The sequence below is a fragment of the Amphibalanus amphitrite genome, unplaced genomic scaffold (genome assembly GCF_019059575.1).
Source record: "Amphibalanus amphitrite isolate SeventyFive unplaced genomic scaffold, NRLGWU_Aamphi_draft 001261F_arrow, whole genome shotgun sequence".
NCBI lineage: Eukaryota > Metazoa > Arthropoda > Thecostraca > Balanomorpha > Balanidae > Amphibalanus > Amphibalanus amphitrite.
Window position 1 is genome coordinate 34,782 of NW_024882754.1, and position 23,733 is coordinate 58,514.

The following is a 23,733-nucleotide window of genomic DNA, read 5'->3' on the forward strand; positions in this document are numbered from 1 at the left end:
AATACAACAAAATTTCCAAATTTCGAAACAAACGGAATATATGTGATAGTCCCTGCGCTCTTATATATACATACCAAATTTCAGATCGATATCTCGTTTTTTAGCCAAGTTATAGCGAAAAAAACTGTTCAAAAATGATGACGTCAAATTTTTGAACTCAATTTTTAGCGATTCTAGACCATGTAGGGAAAACAAAGACAACCATTGAACTCCCCGTGACGAGTTGCATCGAATAGATACCCATTTTATGCAAAAATATCAACTTTGAAATTTGACCTAATTTGACCTGACCTTGACCTGACCTTCACCTGACCTTGACCAAAACGTGACCTAAGCTGGCCCCAAAGGCTACCTGACCCACATAATCGCATTTGTCATGTAAAATGGACAATAATATACATCTCTTAGTCGCATCTTTATTGGAAATATTTGACGTACCTATTAGCCGTTTTCACGACGGCCATCTGGTACATATTTGGTGCACATTTGGTGCATATTAGGTGCAGATTTGGTCAAATTAGGTTCAGTGTATCTCTTAATAGCTATCAGCTAGGCTTGCGCTAATTGCTTATATGCTGAGCTTTGTCATATCATCAGAGAGTATCATCGATTGAAACACTGAAATAAATTCATTAAATGAAGATATTTGCTGAAAAAGAGATTAGGTGCAGATTTGGTCAAATTAGGTGCATCCACCGATAGCCCGTCGTGAAAACGGCTATTATTTTAATGTAACATTTGACACAGGATTAATACGCTGGAAGACATAACACTGAACTGACTATGACTATGACTATGAATCATACCAAAATTGAATTCACTTAACGGTGCGTGAATGATAACCATCGGAATCCTTAGGCCTACTTTTAGCAGGGATCGATGGATATTGTAGAATAAACTAGGTAATGCTATGCGCATAAGTTGGGTGGAAGCTGATCCCGAACCGTCTTGTAATAGATGATTTGTATAAGACAATGGGCGTGCCATCTTCACTCCTGCACCGTTCTGCAGAATCTGTGGTATTTCGGCTGAGCAGCGGGGTTGGGGGAGGGGGAGGGAGGCGCGAGGCGCGTGCCCAGCCTCCGGGGGCGCCCCCAGCCGGGCCGGCCGGCCGGGCGGGAGGCGGCGGCGCGCCGGCCGCTCACCGCTCAGTACCGCGCGGTCAGTGGCGCAGGGTGGTGCGGACGGTGGGTCAGAGCTGAGGAGGCGGGCACTGCCGGACTGTGAGGACAGAGGGAGACCGCGCTGAGGTCGTCTCGGTGGCTCAGGTGTGGACTGCGGTGGGAGGAGCTGAACCAGCCCTGAACTGCGCCACGTCTACTGCAGGTCGACGCGGAGGAGATCCGGGCGCACAGGTAAGGTGCAAGTAGCACGGCTTGCAGACGGGGATATTCCGAAATAAAAGCAGACTCAGGTACCGGCTGGCTGCTGGTCAGCAGAGTCTGATTGGAGGGGAAGTGGAGGATTGAAATCCTTAGGCTTATTCAACAGTTACTTTGTCCCTACTCAACTGCCATGCATATAAACTGCAGAAGTATTGAGTATTTCTAGTATCAATCATGTTGTGTCCCCGGTCTTCGTCCACCTGCGGCTTCGTTCTGCAGCTCTTCAGCCCGCCTGCCGGACCACTTTATCTGGTTCTCGGCGCGTCCCTCCCCCGCTCGTTTCGCCCTTCTTCACTGGTCCGTCTGCCGTGCGAACCGGTTTGGTTGCGGCGGGAGCAGTGACGGCCCAGCTGGGTCGCTGAGAGCTCCTCCGGGGCGTTCGCCGGTGACACGGGGCACCCCGGTGCGCGGGGCGTGCTCTACTCGTGGTGTCCCGACCGGTGAGGTCTGTGACACGGCAGCCGATGTGGTCCCGCCGGTGCACAGTGGGGATTTTTCCGATCTAGCGCGTATTAATTCCAAAAATCTTTCTTGGATTTTTGTTTATTTTTTTTTGTGTCAGTGGGGCTAAGAAATGTCTGAATTTTTCATATATGGCATTGTTTTATCTGTATGTCCTCGGCAAGAAAAGGAAAAATGCGCCCAAAGTTCACACTCATGCGTGATTACTCAATGGGCTCAGTAAGGCCCGAAAGTATAGCTCAATTTCATTGTCCTTTCCTGTTGGTTTTATTCTTGCGAGGTCTTAAAGTTGCATATCTTCTGAAAGGCACCTTTATTAGGAATGGAATGGCAAACAGAAAGTATGCCACAACCTTACTCAGGTCACAAAAAAATGACATTTACAAAAAACCCTTACAGACACCATATTGAAGGAATGGTATTCTAAATAAATGTAGGAAACCAACAATGTTTTCCACACTTTTCCACTCCGAAACATATCCTATCGAATTCGCCACTTTTCCCTGCACAAGACAACGCCTAGTTTGGCTGCCGGAACTTGCCTGAACACGGAATGTTCACATTAGAGTATCTTAATACCCCACTCGAGGAGCGCTAGGGCAAATAGCACGATATACATAGGTATGCTCCGAACATAGGCGAATAATTTTACTTCGTGATTTATATGATGCATATTTCCTGAGACACATTCATTAGGAATAGGATGACAAGCGTAAATTATACACACCGTAATCTTATTAACCCTCGCACTTGTGGGGAGGGGAGGGGGAAAGGGTCGGATAAAACCCCATGGTTTTCCGCAAATTACTCGCGCAAAAAGCGGCCCATCGCGACGAAACTGTCGGTGCCCTCGAGATCATCAATTTTACATCTAACCTAAAAATTTCATGACTCTGACCCAACTGACCTTTGACCTGTGGCATATTTCTCGAGACCATGTTTGGCCGGAATCGCGATTCGGCGTATGCCAGCTCACATTATCCGCGGTTTCTAGTCTTTCTGTGGTTTTAAACGATTTAAATATGTGAAATGATGTTGGTGCCATGCATTATGGTGGGTGTCAAGGTCACGTGAAGGTCAAGTCAAGGTCATTGACCTTTGATGACCTTGGTTCACTTTTCGAGTTTAACTTGTTTCTAGGGTAGTTTTTGGTGCTGATTTCGAATTTAGCAACCATTTGAATATTTACAAAGTAGTTCTGGTGCCTTCGTAGTGTACCATGTTACGAAGCTGTCAGTAGTAGGTGACACCTTCTGTGGATGGCCGGCAGGACGCCTACTGGTTGATCTGACCTAACCTGACCCGACCTGGCCTAAATGCATAAAGACATCGTCTGTGATCAAAACTAACATGAAATTCGTCATAAGCACCCCAAAATACCCCGTAACACCCTAACTTTACGAAGTTTCAAGAGGTCTTGATTTCCCACTTTAGTTGGGTCATTAAACTGACTTGGAAAGTCAACTAATGACCTTGGACTTTGATATTGGATATATTCGGTCTCATCTCGTCATAGGCAGCACGCTTGATTTTTCTGCGAAGCTCTAGCTTGATCAGGGGCCAAACGGCTGAGCCGGGGGTCCAATTGAACCCCCTATACTATGTTGATTATAATGCACATTTACAGGTAACATTCTCACCAGAACACACCAGCCAGCATCGGTGCACAATCTGGCTACAATACTACCTATGGTTTGCCCTCTACGAATAAAGACGTGCTAGATCGGAAAAATCCCCACTGTGCGGTGGGCGGTGGGCGGGCCTGCGAGACGGTGGTCCCGTACGGGCGGCTCCGTATACGATCCTCCCTACCTTCGCCGGCCGCTGCTCCCGACAGGCTATCATCCCACGCCGCCGAGCCGAGTTCGACTGGCCGAGCCGAGTTCGACTGGGCGAGCCGAGTTCGACTGGCCGAGCCGAGTTCGACTGGCCGAGCTCAACTGGCTGTCTGCAGCAGCACTGGGTCGATGCCGCCGCCAACACGGCGTAGTTTGTTTGTGTCTATCCGTTCGGTCAGCGTCGCTGATTTAAATACTTCGATCGCCTTCATTCAAATATTTTATTTGACTCTCCTTATCCCCCTCATTTCGTATTTTCATCTTAATTCAATGTCACTTCACTTGTTGTCACCGAGCCAAGTGGTCACTCAAAACCGAAACAAGCATCAACTTTGCAGCGTCAACGTTATTAATAGTTATATACTTACTCGTCAAATTTAAGATGCTGCGCGTAGGTAAGTACGGAACTTCGGTGCTTATGCATTTATAATCACATTTAGCTCGTTAACATTGTTCGATGTTCGACGATCCCATCCAGTATCCACAGACACCGAGATAAGTCGTCTTTGAGCCGGAACAACCCGCGCATCGGTATGCATACCAAAGCAGCTGAGTCCTTCTTATCTTATTTCTGCAGACATTGCATGCTTCACAGGCGTATGTCAAGCCCAATTTTATCGTATGCCTACATGAAGTAGAGACATGGAGCGCTGAGCTCTCTCCTCTCCAGCCGACGCACTACCTGTCGCACGGCGCTCATCAGGCGGCCCGGGCCGGTGTAAGAATGGCCGCCGCTCCGTGAGACGGCAGGAGAGCCGCCGCCGCCGGCCCAGCTGCAGGGCGGGACGGCGCTGCAGCATTGCATGACCTCTCTCGTTATACTGTCACCGGCCGGGGAAACAAACGGGCGAACGGTGGCCGGCCGGGCGGCGGGCCAGGTCCGGGTGCGGAGCAGCGAACCCGCGCCCGGGGATGATACGGGTACAGCCGTCAGAGCGGCCGTTCAACCACTCAGATGGGGCCAACTGGCCTCTGCAACAAACTAACGGGAGGGTCTCATGGAGACATCACATTGCGGTTATGGGGTATTTACCTGCATCATTCTCTTATTCGATATTCTCAATAATTGGCGACGCGAGGAGGCTTAATTGGATAACACCGGAACCGGCATGATTTTATTTTGCTCCCATCTCCAACGCACCGCAATGCAAGTGTGCATATTTCGTTCAATTCTCTTCTTATCAAAATTAACGCACAGGTGAGATATCGTCAACTTATACCTAATAAGCATGCTGCATAGGTATCGCTTTATAATTGCCGTCTTCCACAGTTAAGTAAGAAGTGTTTATATTTTTCACCGTTCAAAACACCTTTAGGCTTTATCTTTAGTGGACTGTGACGGTAACGCCTGTTGTATTCGTTATGACTCATTTTCCCCGGGTGTCTCCCGGTCGGACGATACAAACAGTCGCTGTCGTGGTCCTATACGTTTCAGCGTTTCCTTCCCTCAGCCGTGCTATCCTCGACATCGGCTGTCCAGGTGCTATCTATAGTAAATGTCGCATACAGGGTGGAAAGTAATTACGCGAACATGTATTTTCTTACAATTTCGCCCGTCAGTGGAGATTTTGTATGAGTGCGGGCTGTTATGGAACATGACTGGTCGTATTTGTTGTCGCCTCATCTAACAAAAGTGACCTTACTTTGAAAAAATGACTTGGAAGGTCTACAACACCTCTCGGCTTCGAGTGGTGCTGACGCCATACGCTGCTCAAGACCAAAATGGGTAAAGATCTCAATTTGAAGTTGCCAGGGAAAGCGTTTGTGATTATTCTGGCTGGATTGGTGCGGAAGGGACTCGGAACGGTCTTGGCATCAGCATTACTCAATTACACGTTTGGTTGAAGCATAATAAAACTTAAGAGGACTTAAAAAGCAAAGCCGTTGGCGGCAGTAAAACCTCGGCGAATTCAGGCGCCAAATGGGTGGTCACCATTTCCGCGACCAAACGACAACAGTCGACCCGAAAACAGGCGAAATGGTTTACTTTGGCCGGGTACCCGATCTAAGATATCACGATTCATACATAAATCCGTGAAAATTCGAAAATCAAGCCGTACAAACAATCGAGATGGCCAAAATTCATGAATTAACAGCAGGATGGTCAATTTAAGTTTTCTTAAGACCGCCAAACCTGAACAGAGGAGGACAGGCAGCTGGCTTTGTGGTTGGGTGAGACATCTTCGAGGCTATTTCATCCGTCAAACCTGCAGAACAACGCGTTGGGGGCTGCTGATGCGTCCGACGTCCCGCCCGTCCCAACCTTCAAACATCCGGCAAAGGAACACACATCAGCGTGTTATGAGCGCCCGAATGGTGTCAGAATTGCATGTAGTGACCAACAAGGCCACCAAAAATAAAGTATACAACTAGTGGAACATCCTTCCAGACGAGTCTCTTTATCAAATCCATCAATGCACCAAAAGGGGCAAAATGATTGAGCGCGCTTTTGTGCCCGACGCAAAGAAACTCTTCTTCATGATTGATAAAGTCCTTCCTCTCACGGCCAAAAAGACGCAAGACTGGTGCTTTGAGAACCCGTTCTTCTTCTGGGCATATAATGGTCAATCTGGGAATAGCCCAGACCTCAATTTGATCACAAATATCCAGGCGACTCTTTAGGAGAGCGTCTAAGAGCTGCTAGTAGCCACCAACATCGATTGCCTCACCAGACAGCTCCAGGAGGCGTGGACTAAGCTTTGGCCAACAGTGCTTGACATGCTCATGTCAATTATGCCTGAACGCCTTTTTCAGTGTATCGCACATAAATAGGAATATATGAAAAGATGAAATTTTCATGTCACCGCCGCTTTTTCCATTGCTATAAGACGAAAAAGTATGTTCGCGTAATTACTTTCCACCCTGTAGTACTATCGGTCGCAGGCGGCCGTAGCAGAGGCTAATGACAGGTTTACACTGCGTCCCGACTGACGTGGTAATGTCTTGATTGCTGTCGCCGTTCGCTTTGCGGTTCATGCAGGCCGGTCGCTGCAGCGGGAGCGGTCTGAACAGTGCCAATCGGACTATCGGCTACTGGGTGGTGGCCCGCCATCACGATGTCCCGCCTCGGCAGTGTGCAGCTGCATACAGATATAGACGCGGATGGATAGGTCGGGAGCCAGCCGGCGCCGGACGCCAGGCCCCCAATCCCGCTCGGTGGTGGCGACAGAGAACCAGGACCCCGCGGGCCCCGTGGTCAGGCCGTGCAGCGGAGATGAATACACCGCGGTGCATGCCATTCCTGCCTGCCACCGGAGCGGTTGCAGAGCTAGCGTGTATTCCATTGACAACCTATTGGAAGCGGGCGTCACGTCCTGACAGCCCTGCCGACCGACCGCGTCTCAGCCCACGGAGGAAGCAGCTCAGCAGATCGGGTGGCGGCGGCTCAGCTGCTCAGCGCTCAGTCGTGCACTATCAGCAGTCTACAACTGCTCGCTGATAGCAGCGCTGAGGCGCAGTACACGGGCGCCTGTCGTCCGCAGGTCGAGAGACGCGACCAACTATCAGCGCTCTATCTCGACAGCCTGTTGATCCCGTTCAAATAGGCGGCTGTCAGCGGGCGTCGGTCAGTGCGCCGGCGCTGTGACGGCTGGCGAGCGTGCCCTGCCTGCTGTGACCCCTCCCCTCCCCTCCCCGGAGACCGTGCAGCGGGACGACGGCGGCGCGCCGGGGTGCCAAACGAACGGTACGTGCGAGACCGTGTGGCGCGGCCGTGTTTCCGGCCGCCAGGCCGTGTCGTGACGGGGTTCCGGTACCTGATCTGACGCCGAGGCAGTGTCACCGGCGTGTCCCAGCGGTGTCGCCGGACGGTGTCACCGCGTCAGCCGGGTGGGGCGGCGGTGTCAGCTGGCTGTGTCACCTGACCGGCCGGCTGTGTCACCGGATCAGCTGAATGGGCGCCCCGTCACAACGGACCGCTGCACTGTCCCGCTAATGGGTGTGCTGAACGGGGCGGATGGAGGCTACATGAAATTAGCAACTGACAAAGGTCTGACGTCGCAGGGACAGGTGGCTTTCTGAAATGGCGACCAGTTATCTACAGATCTGTTATCGCGATTCGGTGTCGGTTCGTGGCTGGACGGATCGCTGCGTTCACTTTCCTTCTCTATAATTAAGGTCCTCGAGTCATTTAGAGGACAAGCTGGCCGTTTTCCAGTCACGGAAGCCGTGCTGTGGCCGTGGTTAGGCGGAGCTGACAGCACAATATGACACGATTATGCTAAAACATTTACCAATGGATAAACCGTTACAAATGCACGGTTATGTTGAGTTGGAAAGGGACGGAGTCATAGAAGTTTGCTTGGGTCACATCACACACAGTGTGAGCTGCTCATTTATCGCCGGTGTTCTAAGCCGAACCGAACGTCCAGCTACCGTCCCCTATTTGTTTGCGTTATTCCGAGTACACTGTGGGCGTAACACGGCGCCTTCCGGGTAACCGAGCCATTCGCGGCGGCCAAACATCATCTGATACTGCAGACCCTGTCAGTGGCCAGACGGGGAAAACGGCGCCTTCTCGCAGCCCGCCTGACTAACGCCCGCCACCTGGGTATCCCTCGCGTGGTCAGCCACAGCGTGCGCCGTATGAGTGACGCTGCCGCTCAAACCAGATGGGACCGATCCGGAGATGTCTTGGCGGATTTATAATGCATCTCCATCGGGCCGCCCCCCAATTGACAGCTCTGCACGGGTCACGTACAGAGGAACCGCTATCGTTGTACGACGGTGTGACCGCGCTGAGGCGCCGCGCCACGCGCCTGCTGCAAATGCACATCTTCGGGATGGCTCTCGAGATAAGGTGCATTATTGCGCATTGCGTATACGGATTACTGCGCATTTCCTAGAGTGCCTTCGGGTTTATCCGTATCGCCGGTTGCGTGAACAATTGCGTCTTTTTGTGGCGTGAAAACCCATACGATGATTTTGGGTGGGTTGTGACAAAATGTTGCAACGCTTCATATATTAAACTTCAATTAGAAAAAAAAAATCATTTCATTTCTTTTAAACTGAGAAGGCCTTAGCAATGAAGTGACACAATTGCAACTATTGAGTGACATTTGGTTGGTACTATTTTTGTTTTCCTGTTGTGAAAGTAGTCACTGTTTGAATTATCTTGTTTAACGACTGACTTTCATGTGAAAAGGATTGACACCCCATGGTTTCATGACGAGAACCGTTAATGCATCTCTCGAGCTTTTTTTGATATCATAACATTGCTATGATAAAGCGAGAAACTAGACGCCATAGAGTTTCAAGTTTGTAGGCTAGGCCCCGAATATTAGTTTTTGCACTGCACGGCCATAGCTGGATTTGTAGCTGTTTGCATGGCTGCCGGATCTTGTAGTTGTTTGAGTGTGCAGGGGGCCGTGCCGCCGGCGGTGCGAGGGTACTCGGAGCGCTGCGTCTCGCGCCGGTCACCTGAGCTGCCGGTGTGACCCGGCGGCCGATCACCGGGCGGTGCCGGCGCCGCTGACACAGCCCTCTGGAGGGCACAGGGCCGAGGCGCGGGGTCAGATTTCAGCCGGAACTGGAGCCAACGGCTGGGGAGCCGGAGGCTGCACGGCTCGGTCGGCGGCTCTACACTTACAGTTTGGGCGTTCTGGGGATGATTGATTTCTAAATGTCATTTTGAAGCAGGTAGGAGGGGATATATTTCCTAGCTATTCGGAATACTGTGATTTGGGAGCCTTGTGAGTTAGATAGCCAGAACGTCGTGGTCTCTTGGAAGACAAGAACAGCTTCATAGCATGTTAGCTCGCGTGGTTACGACCGAAACTCGATGGGCAAGGTAACACCTGACCAATCGAATTATAGCGATACTGGGACTTAAATGGCAGATTCATCTCTCACAATAGCTGATTTGATTCACTGGTCTGTATGTCTGCCGGTTGGCGATCCTGGCTGGTGCTCTGGCGGACCCTAATGACGGGTTAGTGCTCCGACTCGGGCCGGCTCGTACCGGTCTGGGCGCGCGGCGGAGAGCAGCAGCGGAGAGCGGCGGCGGACTGCACCGCCTGCCGGATATATACGGCCTCCTCACCTGTCCAGCCGGACCCGGCACCGCAGTAAAGTGGAGCTGCTGGCGGCGCGGGGCGGAACGACCCGGCTGCGTTACCGGAGCCGCTGTCCGGCCGAGCAGCCGGTAAATCAGCCCACACTCAGATTACCCGGTAATTAAACCGGCGCGCCGGATTTATTGGAAATGCTAGCTTTATATTTGTTGTTCCTCAGGTAATGCAGCGGGATGGTTGGGCAGTAATTCTTATGTTGTGGTATGGTGAAGTATGATATCACGATCTTATTTTTGCGCTTCTGCCTTCTACATACAATGTGAACCTTATAATTGACCTTTCATCAAGGTCTGGAACGTTCAAATCTCATCTTGTCTTCGGCTGTTGCGTGATAATATTCACTTTCATAATGTTTACTTTTAGCGTTAATATTTTTGCCTGGATTAGTTCATATTGAAAATAAAAGTTTTATCTATTAGTTTATAACAAATCACTCAATATACCTTTGACAACTGCCAGTGATAGGAAAAAGGTTTTGGAGTTCCTGAGTCTAGAGATAGTTTTCAGCTTGCGATCTGGTCACTGATGGGTGCGTTTTGCTGAGCTTTCTAATACCTACAAATAATTCTAAATGCAGAATCCATTTGATTTGCTTGCTTTCTTACGCACGCTTTGTGCTGAATGAATAAAACTGGAAGGTGCTTGTTGACCACTGACGTTAGGAAATAGGTCGTATCTGACTGTTTTCCGTCTGTTTTGCTCCGTAATGGCCATTGTCCGCCACTGGGAAGTGGAGCCCTTCCGATCTCCTGGTTCCTGTTTCCCACGGCGCCGGACGGCGGTGGTGTGCCGTGGTCCCGGCGCCACTGCCCTCGGCCGGCCGGCCCGTGGCCGACCTCTCGCCGGTGGTCCGACCGGAGCGTGGCGTCTCCAGCTGCGGGGAGACTGCTTCGTGGCCCGCCGGGTGACCCGGCCGGACCGTGACTGGCCGAGGGCGATGACCTGGCCATATACTGTGACCCACCGGGGTTGTGACCTGGTCGTACACTGTGGACCCGCCGGGGGCGGTGACCGGGCCGCACCGTGACCCGCCGGTAAGGCAAGCCGGCAGTGCCGCCGCTGCTACACGTGGCTCCCCACGGCCTGGGCCGCGGTGGCAGACGGGTGCCGGCAGCCGTGATCCCCTGTCGCGCCCGGTCGGACAGTGTGGTCACGGAATGCCAGTACCGCCATACTGGGCCCCCGGCACGGCGAGCTCGGCCGGGCCACGGCCGCGCTGCCAGCACCTGTGGCGCTGAGCAGCCAGCGCTGTCAGCAAAGCACGTGAGCTCACTGCAGAACGGCACGCCAGGCGCGGATTATCTACTTCTCCATCAATCTTATCACGATCAAAGTCAGCTCTGGCTTATGACAGTTACATTTCCAGTGTCGGTTTTCGTGCACATAGTTTTCACACACTTAGTGGAGGCTGCATGATATAGACTGGCTGGCGCGCCCTGAGCTGCTGCTCGGCTCTGAGACCCGTCCGCCCTCTGCTCAGTGCCGCACCACTCGGCGGTCCTGCGCTGGGTGAGACGGTGCACCAGTGTCGCGCGCGAGACGGCCGCTCCCTCCCCGGGATCCGACCGCTGCCACGGTCCTTCTGCGCTGGACGCTGCCGCCCCTGACATAACCAGGTCTTCTGGCACTGACTGCACTGCACTGAGCGGGATCACTCGGCGTGAGCGGACGTTTACGAGCCCAGAAAGGCCCGCCTGTGAGTGAATTATAGTGGTGGTTTCGAGGCGGAGCCCTGTTTATTTTTTAGGTGATGACGGATTAGCTTTCAGATGTTTGCACGATCTATATCGCATTTTGCGCACCTTATCGATCAATGTGCCCGGCTCAATTCGAGGCCACAGCTGTATCAAAATGTTGCGAATGTTCCGCGGGACTCGCACGTAAGCCCATTGCTTTGTTCGGGTTTGTGCAGTTTCCGTTTCCGGCGAGCTCATGGCCATGCATGCTGCTGACAACAGCAAGACTGTGATGCTTTCGTGGTGATATGACATATATCAGCGGGCGCTGTCCAGAACGGCACTATCTTTGTCGACACACGCGACGCCTGATTGACAAACGGGGTCCGGGGGGCGTGGGACGGGGACGGCACGCGACCCCCCGGCGCCTCGCGCGCCGCCCGTATAGGCACCGGGATCAGACCGCTAAGTACTCGGCCGTACTTTACAAGCCGGGGACAACTCTGATATGCTTGCCATGTCGGCCAGGGAATTCCAGTTGCATGTCTTCCTGACATGATAGCGACACACGTCTGTGGCCCGTCTCTGCCCACTACCTCCTTCGTTTTTGTATAGCGTATGGCCGCAGGCAGGGAATTCGCGTGCCGTCACATAACGGAGCGGTCGAGGACCCCGATCGCATGGTAATGTCCTGCACCGAATCTATTCGGCACTGTTGTTCCACCCAGGGTTGTATACCAATCAAGTCGATTGAATTGATTGATTTGATTCAGCGCGTATTTTGAGTTGATTGGATTGAGTCGATTGACTTTTCGAGATGACTGGTTGACTGACTCGTTTGACTTTAGCGACTGGTTGACTGATTTGATTCCCGAAAATTAGAGTGACTCGTATGATTGAGTCGATTGAATGGAAAGTTGAAATAAGTTTTAGTTGACGAAAAATAATGACACCAATTGATGACATCAAAGATCACAAAACTACACTGAAAACTGCTTGTCATCACAACTGCAATATGGAGTAGATGGCCAAATAAAGAACAGGGCCTAAACATGAACAGCCAACTTTGACTTTCAACTGCAATAACTGCTCCAATTGAGTCCAATCCTGTGATAGAACCTGGCGATGCACCTACCTACCTTTCTGCACTCAGCAGGAATTTTTTTTTTTAATCCAGATGATAAAGTGCAAGGCCCTATATACTAATAAAGTGTGATTAATTACTAATTCACATCTCCACATCTCCTCAGAAACAACCCACTGAACTCTATAAATATCTGAAACCCCTACAAAAATAACTGAAACAAAAGCGCCGTTTTCGTCTCGCTAATTACGTTTACATTAATAGCTAATTTGCTGCATTGTTTAATTTGCAGCAGAACGTTTGTTGATCCTTTTCTCCTGAGAGCCTAGGCATAACATATTTCATTTTCCTTAAAATATTTTACCGAATATTATTAAGTGGTTTTATTTCAATTGAAATAATAATTATAACGAAATTGGTGTTGTACAACCGATTTATTTTATGATGATCTACCATACTACATGATAATCAATGACGTCATCTTACCAAAAAATCAAAAGACGAAGAATAAGGATTTATAAAAGCTTAGCATACTTCTTGGCAAAACGTTTTCTTTGTTTTTTCGCAGTCGCACCAACGGCATTTAATTTTCCTTGTTCTTCTTCCTTTGTCCTTAACTTATCCTGTGGTTCCAGAGTCCCTGTCCTTTCCATTTCCTTTTAAATATATTTTAATGCTCATCCCTATCCCCCAGTCCTAACAGTTTCAAATTGTATTGCAATAAAATGTTTTGAATTCTTCACATATAACCTATCTACCTTCGTTGGTACTGTTGGTAGCCAGTGACACATCTAGGCAGGTAAGTAGGTACCTACCTGCTTTCCTGCTGTCTTCATAAAGCATACCTAATGAAGTTGTCAAATTTATAGCACATTTTCAACACTTTCATATCAATATGGTGTCAGTGTGGCATGTAACCTAGCTAGGTTCATTATGTTCAGGGTTCAATTCAGAAGAGCTCCGCATAACTCACATAAGAGACAGACGGGGGCTTTACATGGGGTAGATGGCCCGATGACTTAGCTGGAATATGGCCAAAATTAAATTGACAACTTTTAGGTGAAAGGTGGTGATTTGGGTTAAGGGGCGTTTGTTGAAGTCAACTACTGGGTTATTTTGCACCCATTAAATGAAACTTCTGCTCCAATCACAGGGGAGCAATGCCGCTTGAACCCTATTGGCCGTAGTGTCTAACGGTGGCGGCCATATTGCGCAGACCAAGAAACGGCTGCCGCCTGTGTTGAGGAATAGGGAATTCTTGACCTCCATTTACGTTTGCGGCCGCCGCATCCGTTACGTTCAAGTTACGTAGATACGGAACCCGGCATCTTACGCAGAATTGAGTGGGGAACACGATCGTATCTTCAGAATTCCTCAAATTCACTCACCGGACCTATATTTGCCCCGGCCGAGGGGGTTGATTGAACCCACCTCGCTAATGCGCCGCTAATTAAACTAGAATTAAGCGGTAAATTGGTCGTTTGCGACAAAGGATAATGCAGAGTGACTGGTAGGAACCCACTGTAAAGGTCCCGGGTCAACCGGTGACCTCTGAGGTCAGGTCAAGTGATCTAAGGCACGGGTTCGGTTTTTGGTAAATAACTTCGCCAAAAATGGCCGTAGAGCTGCGATTTTGGCATCATCGTGTTCAGCTAGCTCAGGCGCATCGAGTGATATACTTTTTGTTCGGGTCAGGTCAACTTAGGGTGTTGATCTCAGGTCAAGGTCAGGTCAGCACCGCCAGGTCACGAAGTTGGTCGAAAGAGGTCATGTCGCATATCATTCGATTCGGCAGGTCTTCCTGAGTCCATTGGTGGCTTTCCCGACTCGCTAGCTCAATTTGATCGGGAGTTATTGAAGAAAAACTGTGACCCTTGTGACGTCACAAATGACGTCACGCAAGGGCAACAATGCAAATATGAAGCATAGAACCTTGCAAGGAGTGCATGAAATCATGATTTTATATGCTTGAGATAGTTTCAGATCATTCTCGGCGCCAAAATAGCAATTTTCATGTTTCCCCATTGATTTATAAGGGCTTAACGTATTAGTTCCTTGTATCTGAGAAGTTTTTAGGATTTCATCTTATTCTCCACTCAATTCTGCGTAAGATGCCGGGTTCCGTGGCCACATAGCTTGAACGTAACGGATGCAGCGACCGCAAACGTAAATCGAGGTCCCGAATTCCCTATTCCCCAACACAGGCGGCGGCCGCTTCCTGGTCTGCGCAACATGGCGGCACCGTTGGACACCATCTGGCGGCCGATGCGCATTCCACATTATAGAGTTCAGTGGCTCCAATTCTACCCATTGAACCTCAATATCATGATCCACCTGTCCATCACTAGGTATCCTTCCTTATTACATAGAAACTTTGAATGGCATGGCAATTTATAATTTTAAATGACAATATTTTTGTTTCTTCTGTAGGTAGGTAGGTAGGTAGGTAGGTACACCAGACTGCTATGGACACTTTTCCAAGTTGGTGGGGCAAAAAACCTAATGTATATCTTGGTTTGAGTCGTTTGATTGAGTTGATTGATTCCTTTCATTGTCGCGTTTGAGTCGATTGAATCAATTCCCGAAAACTGCTCTGACTTGATTGATTTGATTGGTTTCCCAAATTTGTCGTGATTGAATTGATTGCTATTGATTGAGTCGTATACAACCACTTCCACCCAATTCCAGTCCTGTAGTGGCAAACGGGACATGTAAACCGGTGTGGCCAGTAACACATGATATAGTGGACTTTGCAGAAAGTCTTCGTCTCTGGCTCTGTCCGTATTATTTAACGCCGCATATGGCCGCGGTTACATCTTATTCACTTTTCTTTGCTTTTCATTTTCAAACATCCAGTCAATAAGCCTGAAATGCTACCACGGTTTGACTCACTTGGCCAGTTGTCACAATCGTACGCGATTTTCTGGTACTTTCATTTATACATATGCCTATAATTCTAGCGTTTAGCCTCTTCCCTGTCATTGGTGCAACAGGTAACAGTCAACACGTACCTATTACAGCAAAAACAAACATATCAATTAAGGACTGATTGTTTCATCGACAAATTATTTTCATTTTGTTCGTCAAAGGTCGGTCAAATATACAGTGCGACATGCAAATTGTTCGTTTAGTCGTATTTGATATGCCTGAATGCTACTAATGTTCGCTGAAATATGGTCATGAGGATGAGATGCAATAGCTTGACACGTCACTTGTTCGACTTGGCAGCCACCTTTCAGCGCTGATTCGATTCCCCGAGCACGTGCAGCGATATTGAACGGAGCAGTTATTGCCATCCACTGTCAGACGCAATTGCTCGCCCTGAGCGATTCATACATCTGCAATGGGACGCATGGGAATGGATCACCGTATAGCGCAGTATACCATGTGGAGCAACTACCCACGTCACATGGTGAGAAACGCCTCCGACGCCCCTGGTATACGGCTTGGCAGCCGTTCAAAGGCGTCTCATTAAAGAGCAGTTGGCACGCGGCCCGCACCGGGTGGGTACTGAGTACTGGGAGCGCCTCCCACGGTGGCCGGCTCGCGCCGACCGGCCCTCCGCCTCCCTCCCTCCCGCGGCGTACTGCAGCCCCCGAGCCGGCCCGGTCCCCTCTGGACGCGTGCCACGCGGCGGGGGTCGGTGGAAATAGTGCCGCCGGCAGTGCCGATGACACGCGCTCGCCTCCTGCTGCGGCGCGGCGGTGCCCTCCTGCGGCCGGAGGTCGAGCAGACGCCGCACCGTCCTCCGTTGGCGGCGGTGCCCTCCTGCGGCCGGAGGTCGAGCAGGCGCCGCACCGTCCTCCGTCCGCGGCCGGCCCGACCCCGCAGAGCCACTGGCATCAGCTGCGCCCAGCGCGCAGTAGTCGCAGTTACGGGGGATAGAGTCGCATTTATCTGTACATTTTTTATATTGTTTTCTTATGCTTCATTATAAGCTTATCAAAATGTTTGACACAGCGCAATTCTGAAGCCCTTGGTCACCACTGACGCAATGACAGCATTCGTCGGAAAGCGGGCACTGTTTGACGTTCGTGACAAAGAGGCACGAGCCCATGTTCCCGACCTCTTCTTTTTAACTAATGTAGGTACCTTTCAGTGGTGCTTGCTGTAAGGCAAGGTCTTCAGGGCTGCTTGAGCTACAGTGTGCGATTGTATGCATAAGTAGCTGGAAGCAGGATCCAATAAAGCTATCGGCGTTTATAATGCATGCCGCGTCGCGGTTCAGAAGGTCCTTACACGCTGGCTGGCGCCGACCGACAACCACCCTTACCAGAAACCCCGCGTGAAGACCCGCTCCTATCTCCGACATGACAGTGCCGAACCCGGACCTCGGGGCGAGGATACGTCCTCAGTCAGTGCTGCACTGGTGCGCCGACCCGTCTGTCTCTGGGGGGGGGGGGGGAGGGGGTCGGCGCATCTCCGACCAGTTACTGACCTGGTGTATGAAGGTGTGCATTGTCGTCACACATTAATTCGTATCTCTGTATTTCAGGGACTCTCCGACGGTGATCATGCTGCGCTGAAGGACGGGAACCGTTTGCTTTATCTGCTCTCTGTCCTCTGAAGCCCTCTTCGATCTCCACGGCCTTCTGAACTCTTTGCGTCTACGGTTCGGACTCGGACGTCAGCCATGAAGCTGACGATGCTGCTGCTGCTGATGCTGACGGGCGCCGGCCTGGCTCAGGAGATCAACATCACAGACCGCCGACTGGTCCCCTACTCAGGTGAGGAACGCCTCAGACCGCTAGACCGGTTTTACGTTCAGCCAGTAGTGCTTAGTATAAATTGGCGTTCAGTGTTATTTGGCTATTGCACTCAGAAGCTCTCTAAACGCTAAAGGCTTGGCGATTTTAGCACCGGTTGACTAGTAAGTCTTCCGTCAAAAGAATAACATTGAACCGCTAGCAGCCGCTCAACAGGGCGGTGAGGGAGCGGCAGTGGTGTATGCCACGAGGCGCCAGCAGGCCATTCGGAACGGGCCAGCGGGGGCGGCAAACGGGGCGGAACGAATACCTGCAGAGCTGGCAGCCATCACTGGGGCCGCCCCAGCTCCGCCCGTCCAAATTGGGCACCGGGGCCTCCTGACTGCGCCCCGGGAAAGCCCTTTGTCTGCACAGCTCCCTCAATCACCGAGCCACGACCGTCAGCTCACCGCTGCGCTCCGGCTGGACGGCGACACGGAGCTTCGTGGTTACAACTTAAACTCGTTTATTAGCTTAACTTTCTTTGGAAGTTCCTCCACAGGTGTGCCTGATCGAATGCCTCACTGATTATTTTCACCACTCACGACAACTGAAGTGACACTTTGTGCCTGGTTGCGCCTGTTGGGCGCCGCTTGGCGACTCTCTGACGTCAAGTCTGCGGTGGCGGACGAGAAAAGTGTGCATTATTTCTGTGTCAGGTGGCGTTAACAGCCCTGTTCGCGCGCCGCGCCTCCTTATCCGGCGGCGGAACATGCTCCTCGGAATCACCCCCTGCCCTGGAAGGAGGCGCGCCCAGGGGACACGGCATGGGAAAGGCGGGGAGTGGGAGCGGCAGGTCACGACCAGTGCCAATCAGTAAACATTCAGCTATCTGGGAAATCGAACTGATTTTTTTAGCGATGTTTCGTGGCGGATTATGATACAATTTTGACACATGTTTTGAAATGGAATAACTAGCATAGCTTTATAGGTAGGTAGGTACTATTGACAAACCAAAACCATTTTTTTATCTTTATGTCGTTTTATACCCTAACCATTGCTTTCTTATTTTCCTTTTTGATATATTATCGAAAAAGTAGGTACCTATTCAGTTATTAAACATTCACTAGAAGTAAAGCATGTAATGAGGAAGTGAATGCTTCCTTCGTACCACTTTGCTAGAATTAAGTTTTGCCAAAATAATGGAGGATATGAGAAACATTCTTTAGTTCATCGTTAGTTACCTCATAACATTATTACCGTGGTTAGATTTTATGTTATTTCGCTTCCGCTTGACCCCATCGATTTTTCCTCGCCCTCTTCAGAGAATGCAGGGGAAAATACCTCCGTAATTTATATGAGATTGCATTGAAAAGGATGAGAAGTGCCACGGAAAGAAATAATAAATAACAAAGACGCGGGAATAATGAGCAGGTAAATGTGTAAGAGCGTTGTAAGTGTATACGAACCCCGCTCCGGGATGTTTTCCTGAAGGGAACTCCGCTCAGTGATGGCTATCGGCTGTGACGCTGTCCGTTTTATGGGCGAGTTTGATGCGCGACATTGTCGTAACTTTGCGGCTGTCTGGTAATGACCGTAAGTGATTTCCGAACAGGCATTGTTTTGCATTGTTTGGCTAGGCCAGGTGATGTCAGAAGTTCGGATTAGCTTTCCTGGGTGTCCCTGTCAACTAAGAGTGCTACTTTACAGTATTATACGCCAGAGGTACATATGTTATAGGTATACAGTTTATTTATGTTCTCTGACAAAAATAACGGTCAAAATAACTTATTTCGTGTTAAATGGACCGGTCATTAACTATCGTCAGCTATAAATAGTTTAAAACTGCGCTGCGTCATAACGTGGTTCAACATCATACAGGTAAATGTCGGGCTACGTGCGCAATGCAATGTCTTCCGGCTTATGCCCCCCCCCCCCCCTCCACACATACCCCGTTCGGAGTGATTTACCCGGAAGGCAGAGCGTTCTGTCACTTGGCTGATGTCACAACACTCCCGGCACGACGTGGCGACCGGGTGGCGTCACCGGGCCGTCAGAGCTCGCACGACCGGCCGGCAGCAGCGTCCCGCTCCCTCTCCGCCTGCCGACCCTCTCGGGGGCCCGCCGCCGCCTTCCAGGTAGACGGCGCCCCTATCCGACGCATCGCTTGTCCGAGCGCTCCTAATAGTCGGGTGTCGCGGGGCTGGTGAGACGGTGCGGCCGCTCGGCCGCCGTGGGACGCTGACCCGTCACCGGTGACACGTGTCTGCATGGTCAGCAGCGCGCCGAGCAGCGGGTGTCGCGGCGCAGAGGCCGTCGCGGCGCGGCCCGGATCGTGACCGGCCGCAGTGCGCTCGGCAGCGATGCGCGCCTGCAGCATTTCGATAGCGTGATGACAGCCTTATCGGGCGAGGCGGTTCATGTGAGGTGCCTTACCACGTATACTGGACATGGGCTGTGGACTGGTAGTGTAGCTTGCTGATGAAATGCCGGCTCACTGGAAGACGGATCAGCTTGACGACTGTGTGATTTTAGTCTTTAGGTCTAAAATTTGCTATACAGGCATCTTTAATGAGCTACATTTATCTTACATCGACATTACGATGAGAAATTAGAAGATGTTTGAAAGCAAAGTAAAATTGTGTTGTTCAAACACTATCACGATCTTCCAAAGTGAGCCAATGAGTCATTACATCTTGGTGAAACCTTTGCACTCTGTGCTAATGAAGTTCATCGGTGTCTGTCTATATGGCTTCCACAGCTGTGAGCCCGTGACCCCTGCAATGGGCATGTGTAATCTACCCGTCACGAACAGACGAGGCCAGATCAGCCGGCCCCCTTCAGCGCGTCGACTAATCAGAGCTCACGATCACTGACCCGAAATGACGTGCTAACGGCCGCACCCCGCGCCACCCGCACCAGCGAGCCGCGCGGCGCGAGCGGCCGAGCCGGCTATCCCGGTCTGCGGCCGAGCCGGCGCGCCCGGTCCCAGGCCAACCTTGACGGCGCTGAAGACGGGCAAAAGGTGAAAGTGGGCGGCGGCGGCGCCCTCGTGATTAAAACACAGAGCACGTGGCCGTTGCAGGCGAGGCCGCGTACTTCTGACCCCATGACCGAGAGGTGCTTTGGCTGATTCCACTAACACAGAGGTGAATGGCGATGCCCGATGCCCATGGTTCAGTACAGAGTCAGAGCCGCTGTCAGATCCTTGAGACGGTTTGGCCAGGAGTGACTCAACGGACCAAACCCCATCGCCAGTGACACAGTGACAAGGAAAACGTATAGATACATTTTCTTGAGTAATAGGCCAATTTTGTTATTAATTATGTCATCTCGTTCGTTATTATGCTTTCAATTTATCGTAAGTGTGTTGTCTGAGAAGTGCAAAGTGATAAGAATTAAAAAGCATAAGTTATGATAGCGTTAGAGTTTTTACCCAAAGCCAATATGATGTACGATGTACCCGTAAGCACTGTGGTGGGTGCTTCGTGAACCCACTGCTGCACACACATGATACGAATGAAAAATATCGCGGGATGATTTTGAATGATTCTCCCCTTTTTATATCAGTTTCCGCCACGGCCCGTTTTACTGGCCTTATGGCAATAAAATCAACACGCGGATCCTTCTGAGTGCACGTGTAACCGCTGTGCCGCTACAGTCGCTCGAGGGACGCTGTCGGTGATGACGGACACCGCTGCCGGACAGGCCCAGACTCCGCTCGATGATTTATTGCCAATAAATGCTACCGCTGCGCCGCATACAATGCTGCGCGCCGAGACGCCGTTCGACACCGTACATTCTGACAAAACCTATTATCCAGAATTGGAAATCTGCACTGTCTGGAATGTCTTAAATGACTATTCTTTAAGTCCATCCTCATTCCATCGCGCTGCCGAGCACGCGTTTCCATTGTTCGGGGCTCGCTCACATCAATCCCTATCGGTAGCTCGTTTGGCTGTTATAGTCACATCTGCGGCGTTCCTGGGCGGTTTAATGGCTCGCAATGCCGCTTTACGGTTAACGTCCTTTTATCACATTGCTGGTCAATGTAGTCGTAAGTATGAAAGTGCAATGTAATTTTATGAAGACATCGCTTTTTAGCGCACGGCGTGACTTTGTCATACTTCGAGCTTATATAAATCACGGAATTGCTTATAATGAGCCATATGTAACGATTTATATTCTTTGTCGGTATTCATGAATTTCATGCGTATACTCTTTTACTACTGCTGGTAAAGGCTATGAAATAAATGCGTGTCATGTATAATGCATAGGAAATACATTATTCAGCATATTTATATTCGTCATGTAGGCAAAGTCACGGCTATAAATTTGATAAATCGGTCCTGCTCTGGTTTAAAATGGTTTGCTCTTTGTCAGTCACCCACAGATAGCAAACAGACCCGTATTGGGTACCGACACAAGTCATCCATGCATCGCTCGGTCCAACTTTTACATTTAACTTTGCCATGCTGTATGGCTTGATAAATGCCCGCCGCCCTTTGCTGCTCTTCTCTGCTGGCTGCATTTCGACTTGGAGTGATTGGCCAAATATTAGCTTTTAGCGTACTTAGATAAGCAAGAAGCAGGCCTCTTTATTTTCACTCGAAGGCCGTTCCGTTTAAGGCAGCCTCGTATTTACTCGCGTCCATGAGCCTCGGATTAAGCCCTTAAATATCCGCTCTCCACCCGGCGCAGCCAGCCCGGTAACGCCGTCTTAGCCCTGCAAGCGATGGGCGTTGTGCATTTCGCGTCAATACCATGTCGGCACGGAAGCGTTCGTCGCAATCTGTACAGACATCTCGGCGCCGCGCAACCGGCGGCCCGTCGCTCGGCGGCCGGCTGGTCTTCGTCCGGTCCCCGCACCCACAAATCCGGGAGATCTCCGCGGAATGTCCCCTCGCGGCCGCGTGCCCTGCCGCGCCGTTGCCGGGTGCACGGCCCGCTCGGTCTGCCGAGCGGACTCCTGGCGACGTCTGCGGCGGGCCGTCCTCGCCAGGCTCATGGCCAGCCGACCGCTCCTCCGTGGACTGTTGTGCTCAGCTTGGCGCCCTTCCGCTGCCCCTTCACCGGGCCAGGGCGGTGATTTTAACACGGAGCTGGTGAGTTTTTCCGCCGTCTATTCACTCGTTCACGACAGGTGTCCGTCGGGTGCTCGTGGGCTGACCTGCTGGCTGTTCGGTCACCAGGTGGGGCGGACGGCGGCGGCGACCCGGCGCCGGCATTCCGCGGCGCGTGGCGCCACCCGCCGCCGCCGCCGCCGCCGCCGCCGCCGCCCGCACCGGACCGGCCGGTGCGCTGGGAGCTGCAGAGTGGAAGGTCACCGGCCCGATCTGGAGGACAAATTTGACGGTCTGATGTAGCAGCATAACTCGCTGCTTATCCGAGCAAAGCTGTGATCGATCGATGTGCGGCAACACCGCATAAAGGCAGCGCCCTCGGCGGATCCCCGAGCGGTGCTATCGAACACGGTGGCACGCACATTGGCCCTGGTACAGCCTCGCCTTAGCACAGCCAAACGAATTATGTCAAATGAGTTGCTTCCGGGATCATGATGTCCATGTCATCCCGGCGGGTTAGTTAAGTCTGGTTGCAATCAAGCTGCGAACACTACATTCTGCGAACCATGTCTCGAACGACAAAGTCTAAGTGTCCAGATAGACAAGGTCACTTTCCCTGCCGAGATGGCTGGTTTAGAAGACTTGCCCCTGCACCAGACGTCTCTCCACGCGGGCGGCGTCCTCCTCCGCGCGCCAGTTCTGTCAGCGATGCGCCGTGAACCCGCCGCCGCCGCCGGCCGGTCCGCGCGCCCTCTGAGAGGCTCGTCAGGTCGCGGTGGCCGCGCTGTCCGCCGCCGGCCATTACATGGCGTCATTAGTCAGCGCGGTGATTGGAGCTATCACGCGCCGCCGCCGCGCCGGTTCTGGTGGAAATTGCGCCATTTGTAGTGGTGGCCGTTAAATTCATTAGACGGTGTGAGAGGGTCGCTCGCAGACGACGGCCTCCGCTTGAAGAGCCCACTTGAGCGCGGCATGCAGAGAAAGCGACCTGAGCGGCGGCCGGCGGCGCTGGCTCGGGGCGGACTGTGCCATGTCAAGTGGTGAGATGTCTGAATATCGAGGCGCCGAGACGCTCTCAGTCGGTGTGAGGGGAGACTCGACTGGATGATGAAATGCAGAGCAGGTGTGCGCTAAGTGGGCGGTGTCAGCGCTCGGCACAAAGTCCGGAATGCGCCGACACGCCGTTTAGCTTGATGATGACATCCATATGCATACTTAAGTTGTTGTTGCCCCCAGTTCTCGACCTATTGACAGCACACTAGCTGAGTGGGCTGACCTGTGCAGTGGGGAGGGATGGGAGGCCATGGGTGGTCGGAGGCCGGTGAGCAGGGTGGGGATCGTGACGGCGAGAGAGGTCGTCCCTGCCGGGTCACCCAAGGTCGTTCAGCCATCAAACCGCGCGGACCTCAGCTAGAGTGTCGGGGATGGTAGCTGGGAGAGGAGACGGGAGACGGCTTTTTGCTAAGGAG

General features: G+C 51.6%; 1 protein-coding gene across 1 annotated transcript in view; it reads left to right on the forward strand.

Annotated features, from left to right (window-relative positions):
- The first annotated feature begins 1,148 nt into the window (after positions 1 to 1,148).
- Positions 1,149 to 23,733, forward strand: part of LOC122371599 (semaphorin-5B-like) — a 57,657-nt gene continuing 35,072 nt past the window's right edge. The window contains exons 1-2 of the mRNA XM_043348022.1: positions 1,149 to 1,355; positions 17,012 to 17,243. Coding sequence (XP_043203957.1) covers positions 17,150 to 17,243 — 94 coding nt within the window. The 5' untranslated portion in view covers positions 1,149 to 1,355; positions 17,012 to 17,149. The remainder of the gene's footprint in view (positions 1,356 to 17,011; positions 17,244 to 23,733) is intronic.